We start from the raw sequence: 10,000 nt of genomic DNA on the forward strand, positions 1-10,000 counted from the left end.
GAGGGGGCTAAGAGCTGCACAAGGGCTCTGGTTGTTTTCATGTTAGGATCCATGTTTTCAGTGCACTGATGACCTTTCTAGGTATGTTAAAGGTTGATGGTAAGGGACGTGGCAGGAAAACTGAGGCTGATAAGACAGAAAAGCACAGCACAGCACAGCTTCCACCCTAGTCCTGGTGTCACGTCGCATGGCTTTACCAGGAGGACAATGAAGATTTCCATCAACTGATAAATAAATGTCCTTCCTGGATCGTTTGTGCTGTTTTTCAACTCAGAAAAGAGATAATAGGGTGAACTGTGTGGTTTTTACTGTGCGGGTCAAACAAAGCCAGGCAGAGCTTCTTGATTATACAAAGAAGAAGAAAAAGATTGTTTTGTTCATCTTGTCTCCTGCAGAGATGATTTATCAGCAGGACCATTAGTTGTTTCAAATAAACAAATGTGTCTTGTTGACCCTGACACTTGGTAAACCTTTGACAATGGCAATGAATGAGAATGAAGCTCCAGCTGTAAAGAATCAACCTGTAAAATATATCCCTTTAAATTGCTGCAATCACAATGATATGATATGATAATTACTTCTTCAGAAAATCTACAACAAGGCCTGCTTTCACCTCCCAAAAAAAATATTTAAAAATTATTATTATTTATATAATTATAACGTTATTATTATTCATTCCAAATATTTCAATCCAGGCTGAATGTGGCGGAAATAAAAGGGCAGTGTAGAAAAGAGTAACGTCTGGGCTGGTGTCATTGTTAGATCTTACTCTCTTCATCTCCATATTCTTGATCCACTTCAGAGCTTGGCCTTGAGGGTCCACCATCAGCGGCCATCTTGAACAGAAGACCGCCACAAGTCACGTCAAACTATATTCACATAGCACATGTCACGCACAAAGAAACAGAGCTTTACATAAAAACAATGAAAGCAAAATGCGTAAAAAAAAAGTAGTGCAATCCTGCCATAAACATCCATATAGCATAGAGAAGATGTAAATACACACTTATCGGAGAACAGAGAATTAGGGGTGGATGATAATTCAATATGTAAGGGATAATAACATGGCAAGTTAGTCATTATTGGACAATAACAGACCCCCACCTCCGCATTATCCCGCTTATTACACGGCTACTTACTAAACAAATCAATTATTTACAAATACAAAATATTACATACAAAATATAACAACAACGATTTTATTGATTTTAAAATGATTTCATTGCTTCTGCCAAAATAAATTGTTTCTTACACCGGCAGGGCCTCAGAATCAAGCATTCAACAAGGCCGTGTAATATCGTTTATAATAAAGTTTATATAATAAAGTAATAAAGTTTTACTCACTTTACTTTACAAAATGAAGTCTTTTTTTATGGATTATTATTTGAATATTTATAATTTATTTTGTTTGACGTCATAACTAACGTTACCATTCAGTTCAATTGGATTTGCATGCATGTGTGTGTGTGTGTGTGTGTGTACTCTAACCGGTTGCCGCGGGTGACGATGACTCCGTTCTCGGTGGAGAATGCGTCAGAGGGCAGGCCCTGGATGTTCCAGTCCCTCACTGCTGTGGCTTTGGACAGGAACACTGCGAAACTGAACCCAGGGGAACACGGGACCTCCAAGTCCCGTACCTGAGGAAGGGATCAAAAAGTACAAACATTTTTCATAAACATTTTTTTGGGGGGGCTTCTTTCAGTAGAAGAAGAAGGAGGTAGACATGGAACATGCACTTTTACAATGTGTGTTCAGTGTGTCATTATCTCGCTAATAGCTAAACCACAATGTGCTGAGGCACTGTACGGTACTTTGTAACATCTGAAGATGACATTCCTGCTTTATCAGACTTAATTCCAGCTCGACTGACAGGAACAATGGGAGTACAAGTACATGGTGAGCACTTAAGTGTGCTGAACACCAGGATGTGTGTGTGTGTGTGTGTGTGTGTGTGTGTGTGTGTGTGTGTGTGTGTGTGTGTGTGTGTGTGTGTGTGTGTGTGTGTGTGTGTGTGTGCGTGTGCGTGTGTGCGTGCATGCGCGCGCGTGCGTGTCACCTCCTTCATCCAGATGGCTACCAGCTCATCTCTGTAGTTGGAGAGGAAGGGTCCCATGTAGGAGAGGAAAGAGGCTGCGAGCAAACAGTCTCCTACCAGGAAGCCCATGTTCTTCTCCAGACCCTGAAGCATAGACATACCCAGGTTACACCTGCATGTACTGTATGTGTGCGTGTGTTTGTGTGATCTATGATGTTAAATAACCCCATAATAATAATAATAATAATAATACACAAACACCAAGAAAAGTGGCTATTTTTCTGATGTCATAAGAAAAAGGGTTATTTTTGGCTATGTGACCCACAGCCACGGTCTCCTCCCAGCGGAGTCTCTCTCCAGCCAGCCCAGACACCAGTTTGCCGGCTCGGTCCAATTTGACCTCCATGTCCTCCGACTTCTTCCTCAGACTCTCCTTGGTGGCCAGCTTTTCATCATACCGTCTCTTCAGCTCTTCCAGCTTCTCCCCTACCTGCACACACACCCACGCACGCACACACACACACACACACCCACACACACACACACACACACAAACATGCACACACCATCTTTGATTGTGTTCGTGTCTTCTTCTTCTTCTGTGATGTTTTATGGCAGTTGGCATCCTTTATGTTGCATTACCGCCTCCTTCTGGATTTATCCATCCACTGTTTATCTACATTCTGTAAAACCTGATCGGTTCCTCCGCAGCCTTTTCCTCCAGCTTGCCACACACCATCTTTAAATACATGTGACCTCCCATTTTCCACAGAAGCACTCTCTCCGTTTCACACGTGCAAACAATTCCTTTCTTCCATTGGCAGCGAATGGGTTTTCCTGCTGAACTGACGACCATGACAGTTTTCCTGCTGAACTGACCCTGACAGTTTTCCTGCTGAACTGACCCTGACAGTTTTCCTGCTGAACTGACCATGACAGTTTTCCTGCTGAACTGACCCTGACAGTTTTCCTGCTGAACTGACCCTGACAGTTTTCCTGCTGAACTGACCATGACAGTTTTCCTGCTGAACTGACCCTGACAGTTTTCCTGCTGAACTGACCCTGACAGTTTTCCTGCTGAACTGACCCTGACAGGGAAAAACATGCTTACACCGGAATGCCGGAAAATATACTGCAATTGTAAGAGAACTGGGAAGCCATTTCCCCAAACGCTGTCTGAGAATGACAATGTTGTTGGTCCACAACTGTAATTTAACTGTATTTCTTTACACAATGTCATTGAAGTCACCATTACATGATGATCTGAACAGTTTATGTTTTTCTTGGGACTGTTGTATTTCTTGGCCATCAAAACATAGAGGACCTTTTTCTATTCTATCCTGTCCTGTCATATTCAGTCATATCACATCATGTAGTTCAACAGAAATACAGGAAAACTCATAATATGGCGATGCTGGAAAGAAAAATGACCACCACAGATGATTGATACCATTTTTACGAGGGCTCCAATTCAGAAAATGTTCACAGTGTTGAACTCTACATGCATACTAATTCTAACGCTTTCATGCACATCTGAATAATTCAGACTTAACAGCATACAGCTTTTACATCCCTGGCCCATTACGTTTACTCTGCTGTCCTTCCAGTTACTGTCTAAATGTCCATCAGGCTGGTTGCCAGCAGCGCCGGGCTCCATACCTCTTGCAGTTTGTTCTGGGCCTCGGCCAGCGCCGCCTGCTTCTCTGCCAGCTGGGCCATGGCACCGTGCAGCCGGGCCCGCTTTGGCTCCACCACCCTGTAGATACGCCCGTAAACCTGGGGGGGACGCAGCGCACACACCCATTCACTCAGGGTCACGCTTTTCTCCATTCATGTGCTTAATAACGCATACAGGTCACTGTGTGTGTGTGACCGGGCCAGTCAGGGAATTTCACCGTTTATGCGCTTCATAAAGCATACTGGCTAACGCGCGCACACGTGTGTGTGTGCGTGTGTGTGTGTGTGTGAGTGAGAGAGAGAGATTTCTTCATTCATGTGCTTAATACTGTACAGCATACAGCTGATTGTGAGTTATGTGTGTATGCATATAAAATTAGTAGCATAGTCTGAATGCAATATCTGTACACTGTAGGTCTGTTCTGTGTGAATGTGGGTGTACATGTATGTGTGTGTGTGTGTGTGTGTACGTGTGTGCGTGTGTGTGTGTGTGTGTGTGTGTGTGTGTGTGTGAGTGTGTTTAAGACTTTCACGACTAATCGATTAATCGATCGCGGGGGATGTAGCATACTTTCTTCACCCAATAAAAATCAAAAAGGTCTCAAAAACAGCCAGTAAAGGGTTAACTAATGTAGGGGAACCCAACCTGGGGCTATGTGAAATAGCAGTGTGGACTAGTGGTCTTGATAGTGAAACCAGTGTGTGTAATGGCACCCAGTGGCCGCCCTCTAACCTCCATGGCTCGGGCCCACATGCAGAGGGACTTGGCGGCCAGCGAGACCCTGCCGATGATTTCAGGCTGGAAGTCCACCTGGCTGCAGTAGTGGCCAATCTTCTTCAGCACGCGGTCCGAGATGTTGTCCTTGTCGAAGTGGACCAGCGTTTTGATGAAGTTGGACTCGCCTGCCAGAAACACCCCAAGGGCACAAAAGGTCAGAGGAACTCTAGCCGGAAATCTATTTCTTTCCTTTCTGACTCCAGTTTTGATTCATTTCCCGCATTGAGTCATTCTCATTTGTACAGAAATTGAATCCAGTTTTGTGACCTTGCTTGCGCTCTCCCTGAATCTCCCTAGAGTACCTCGGTTTTATCTGTTTTTACCACAGCTCCATCGTCACAGCATTGTGATCGTCAGGAGACACCTCTGTAGCTGCGCTCTAGCAAACTTCATCACAGTTTACAGCACTTGAGAAAATTATTTCCTACAAATCATATTTGTCCTTCAGTGGGCAGTAACCAACTAATAAAAGGAGGTTAAAGCAGTATTATTGTGAATGTTTAATCATAAATCTGATCCTCTTTGCAAAGTGAGGAAAGATTTTTTTCTCTCCCATTTGCTCCCCAATTGTACTTGGCCAATTCCCTGTCCTGGCGGTTAATTGCTCCACCCCCTCTGCTGAATCTGATCTGGGGAGAGTTGTAGACTAGCACATGCTTCCTCCGATACATGTACGTACTACGTAGCACGTGGGAGGATCACGCTATTCCCCACAATCCCCAATGCCGCAAACAGGTGCCCCCCGACCAACCAGAGGAGGCGCTAGTGCAGCGACCAGGACGTCTCACCGCACCGGCTTCCCACCCGCAGACATGGCCAATGGTGTCTGTAAGAACATCTGACCAAGCCAGAAGTACATAGCACTGTGCCGGGGAACTGAATCTGGGACTCTGCAGTGGTAGGCGAGTGCTTTTACCTCGAGACTACCCCGTGAGGAAAGAAATATAATTGCCACATAGAAATGGAGTTCCCACCCAGAAGCAAGGGGAAGGAACATTTTAATAATTCAAGACCACTGCATTAATGATCAGGCATTTGTTTCTCACAAACAACTCCAATGCAGTCCGACGGGGCCTCAACGAGTCGCCCCCCAAAACATGTCCTTGACGCCTTCGTACGAGCCATGATGATATCGTGTGCATAAGCTAGTTAGCGATGATCATATCGTATGCATAAGCTAGTTAGCGATGATGATATCGTATGCATAAGCTAGTTAGCGATGATGATATCGTGTGCATAAGCTAGTTAGCGATGATGATATCGTGTGCATAAGCTAGTTAGCGATGATGATATCGTATGCATAAGCTAGTTAGCGATGATGATATCGTATGCATAAGCTAGTTAGCGATGACGATATCGTATGCATAAGCTAGTTAGCGATGACGATATCGTGTGCATAAGCTAGTTAGCGATGATGATATCGTATGCATAAGCTAGTTAGCGATGGTGATATCATATGCATAAGCTAGTTAGTGATGATGATATCGTGTGCATAAGCTAGTTAGCGATGATGATATCGTATGCATAAGCTAGTTAGCGATGATGATATCGTATGCATAAGCTAGTTAGCGATGATGATATCGTGTGCATAAGCTAGTTAGCGATGATGATATCGTGTGCATAAGCTAGTTAGCGATGATGATATCATATGCATAAGCTAGTTAGCGATGATGATATCGTATGCATAAGCTAGTTAGCGATTATGATATCGTGTGCATAAGCTAGTTAGCGATGATGATATCGTGTGCATAAGCTAGTTAGCGATGATGATATCGTATGCATAAGCTAGTTAGCGATGACGATATCGTATGCATAAGCTAGTTAGCGATGACGATATCGTATGCATAAGCTAGTTAGCGATGATGATATCGTGTGCATAAGCTAGTTAGCGATGATGATATCGTATGCATAAGCTAGTTAGCGGATGATGATATCGTGTGCATAAGCTAGTTAGCGATGATGATATCGTATGCATAAGCTAGTTAGCGATGATGATATCGTGTGCATAAGCTAGTTAGCGATGATGATATCGTATGCATAAGCTAGTTAGCGATGATGATATCGTATGCATAAGCTAGTTAGCGATGATGATATCGTGTGCATAAGCTAGTTAGCGATGATGATATCGTGTGCATAAGCTAGTTAGCGATGATGATATCGTATGCATAAGCTAGTTAGCGATGATGATATCGTATGCATAAGCTAGTTAGCGATGATGATATCGTATGCATAAGCTAGTTAGCGATGATGATATCGTGTGCATAAGCTAGTTAGCGATGATGATATCGTGTGCATAAGCTAGTTAGCGATGATGATATCGTATGCATAAGCTAGTTAGCGATGATGATATCGTATGCATAAGCTAGTTAGCGATGATGATATCGTGTGCATAAGCTAGTTAGCGATGATGATATCGTATGCATAAGCTAGTTAGCGATGATGATATCGTATGCATAAGCTAGTTAGCGATGATGATATCGTATGCATAAGCTAGTTAGCGATGATGATATCGTATGCATAAGCTAGTTAGCGAGCAGAAAGTTGAGTCAATCTGAGAGCCAGTTAGGAGTCAGCCTGCAGACAACACTGCCATGCCCCGTCATGTGTGCACACAGAGACTGGCAGCCAGCAGCAGAGCAAGGAAGTGTGTGAGAGCAGTGCCAAAAAGCAGCAACATGGAGTGTTACAGTGTAAGACCGAAATGCCGTCAATTACTGCTATTTAAATACACAGTGTCACTGTGGCGTTATGGTGTTGAAAGGCTGTTTTAATTGGGCTGAATTACCCATGTTTAAGCCACTTTTATGCTTCCATTGCATTGTATTGAGAACTGAGAAGTCTGTTCAGTTCTATAGTAAAGAGTAGTTTTGTAATCAGAATGGATTGGCATAATGTAAAAAAACTGGAAAATATGAATAATGAACGGGGGGGAGGGGGGGGGACAGAATTATCGAGAGGCAGAAAAGGTGAGTTTTAACACATTGTCTACATTCCCCTCCTTTCCAGTCGCAGCCTTCCCCAACTTTCTGATCGATACGTCTTGGGACTGTACATAATCGAAATCTGTCAATTTGCCTGGTTTTACTCCATTCATTTTTTTTTGCGCTTCCATTCGCCCATTTTCTCTCCGTTTCTTTGCCACACTCCCAATCCCCCCCTCTGTCAAGCCCAAATGGCTCTGTCTCCCACCATCTCTCCTTCCAATTTCCTCCCCTCATGCCTCCCGCCATCTCTCACCCAGCTGTCTCTTGGCCTCGGCCCACGTGGGCTCTTTGCCCTGGAGGATCATGACAGCCTCCATCACTGTCTCCACCAGCGCTGGGGGACGGCCGTACGACTTGATCTCCGTCATGTCCTTCTTATTCAGAGACTCCAGAGCCTGCGAGAAAGACAGCAGAGGATAGGGGAAAGAGGGGGAGGGAGGGAGGGAGGGGGGGAGGGAGGGAGGGAGGATGGGGAGCAACACCGCTTGCTGAGTCACTTTTTGTACGACAACTGTAGTGAGACAAGAGAGCTCACACTGGGATGACAAGGCGGTTACACAACCAGACAGAACTAGAAGAGTCAGAAAGACAGAACGCACAGGGCGGTTACACAGCCAGACAGAACTAGAAGAGTCAGAAACACAGAACGCATCTGGGATCATCACTCATCAAGCATCAATCATCAACCCAATTATTTATTTATTTTGATCAAGTTTTTTTCCAGATCCCCTCCCCCTCTCTTATGTTTTCTCCCAACTTGTACTTGGCCAATTCCCCCTGCTGTCCCAGTCGTTGCTCCACCCACTCTGTCAATCTGGGGAGAGTCACAGACTAGCACATGCTCCCTCTGATACATGTGCAAACATGTATGTGCTTCTTTTCACCCGACAGCGAGGAGTCTCACCAGCAGGACGTAGTGAGTGCGAGGATCACCCTATTCCACCCAGTTCCCCTCCCCCCGGAAACAGGCTCCCCGACTGACCAGAGGAGGTGCAGTGCAGTGCAGGTACTGCAGGTACAGTGCAGGTACTAGTGCAGTGACCAGAACACATACCCTTAATCCGGCTTCCCACCCGCAGACACGGCCAATTGTGCCTGTATGGATGCCCGGCCATAGGTAACAGAGGGGGCTCGAACCTGCGACCCTCATGTTGTTAGGCAGGGAATCTACCGCTGCACTACCAGACGCCCACCAAGGCAATGAGTCAACCACAGACGTTATGAAAAAAACAAAGTGCATACAGGACAAAGAAAAGCATCTGAAGAGCTAGACACATGCAGGCTGAAGACAACATGACAGATATGGAGATGCACCTTCATGGCCTCCTCCAGGGCCGGCAGGGCCTCGTCCAGGTCTCTCTGGGCATTCTCAGCCATGGCTTTACACTTGACCTCCTCTGCCCCGATCTTCTCTCTGTGGGCGCTCACCGCCTGGAGAGACACACACAAATACACACAAATACACATGCGCACACACGCGCACACACACACACACACGAACAGTACCCATGTGTCACGTGCCCATGTGTCATTAACTGATGGATCACCATAGACAGATATCGGCCAGTCAGTAACGTTAATATCCACCTTCAATATGATGACAATGTGGCAGCTTGTTACCTCCGCCAAGGAGGTTATGGTTTCGGTGCTGTCTGTCTGTCTGTCTGTCTGCTTGCCTGCCTGCCTGTCTGTCTGTCTGTCTGTCTGCCTGTCTGCCTGCCTGCCTGTCTGTCTGCCTTTCTGCCTGTCTGTCTGTTTGTTTGTCTGCCTGCCTGTCTGTCTGTCTGCCTGCCTGTCTGTCTGTCTGTTTGTTTGTCTGCCTGTCTGTCTGTCTGTCTGTCTGTCTGTCTGTCTGCCTGCCTGTCTGTCTGTCTGTCTGCCTGCCTGCCTGCCTGTCTGTATGTCTGTCTGTTTGTTTGTCTGCCTGTCTGTCTGTCTGTCTGTCTGCCTGCCTGTCTGTCTGTCTGTCTGTCTGCCTGCCTGCCTGTCTGTTTGTCTGTCTCTCTCCCAGTGTTTATTGTACAATTGATCAATACATGAGAAAGTTGATTCTCATATCATGGGTTCCATTGAGAGTAAATGCAGTTTCATAGGAATTGGTAACAATATTTTTCATACAAAATTTATAAACCTATATATATATAACCTACATATAAACAAAGTTTATAGGCCGATCCTCCTGAAGGCTTACCTTCTGCTGCTCGTCGGCCTCTCTCTTCTGCTTGACGATGCTGACCAGATACTCGTCACACTGCTTCTGGAACTCGGCCACCTGCTTCTTGGCCTCCTCCAGCTCTACGGACATGGCCTCCACCTTCTCCCGCGTGTCATCGATCTTGAACAGGCCGTTGCGGAGCTTGCTCACCTGCTCCCCCAGCTCGCCGCGCTTCTCCGCCAGTAGCCTGGGTGAGGAAACGCACACAATCAGAGGAGTGACAGAGTGACTGCAATACAGACAGGTGTGAGAGATGAATGGAGTCAGAGAAGAAGAGCCATTTATCCAGAGAGAGAAAGGTTGGTAGATGT

The 10,000-nt window shown here is 45.6% G+C and overlaps 1 protein-coding gene across 1 annotated transcript in view; it reads right to left on the minus strand.

Annotated features, from left to right (window-relative positions):
• The window catches only part of dnah2 (dynein, axonemal, heavy chain 2), a gene marked incomplete at both ends in the record, with an annotated part of 313,900 nt that overhangs the window by 53,619 nt on the left and 250,281 nt on the right, over positions 1-10,000 (minus strand). Inside the window, 9 exons of the mRNA XM_083640125.1 lie at positions 770-836; positions 1,489-1,637; positions 2,057-2,179; positions 2,361-2,525; positions 3,695-3,811; positions 4,446-4,615; positions 7,728-7,869; positions 8,789-8,905; positions 9,666-9,876. Coding sequence (XP_083496251.1) covers positions 770-836; positions 1,489-1,637; positions 2,057-2,179; positions 2,361-2,525; positions 3,695-3,811; positions 4,446-4,615; positions 7,728-7,869; positions 8,789-8,905; positions 9,666-9,876 — 1,261 coding nt within the window. The remainder of the gene's footprint in view (positions 1-769; positions 837-1,488; positions 1,638-2,056; positions 2,180-2,360; positions 2,526-3,694; positions 3,812-4,445; positions 4,616-7,727; positions 7,870-8,788; positions 8,906-9,665; positions 9,877-10,000) is intronic.

Source organism: Poromitra crassiceps (genome assembly GCF_964638095.1).
Source record: "Poromitra crassiceps genome assembly, chromosome: 7".
In the NCBI taxonomy this organism is placed as follows: Eukaryota; Metazoa; Chordata; class Actinopteri; order Beryciformes; family Melamphaidae; genus Poromitra; species Poromitra crassiceps.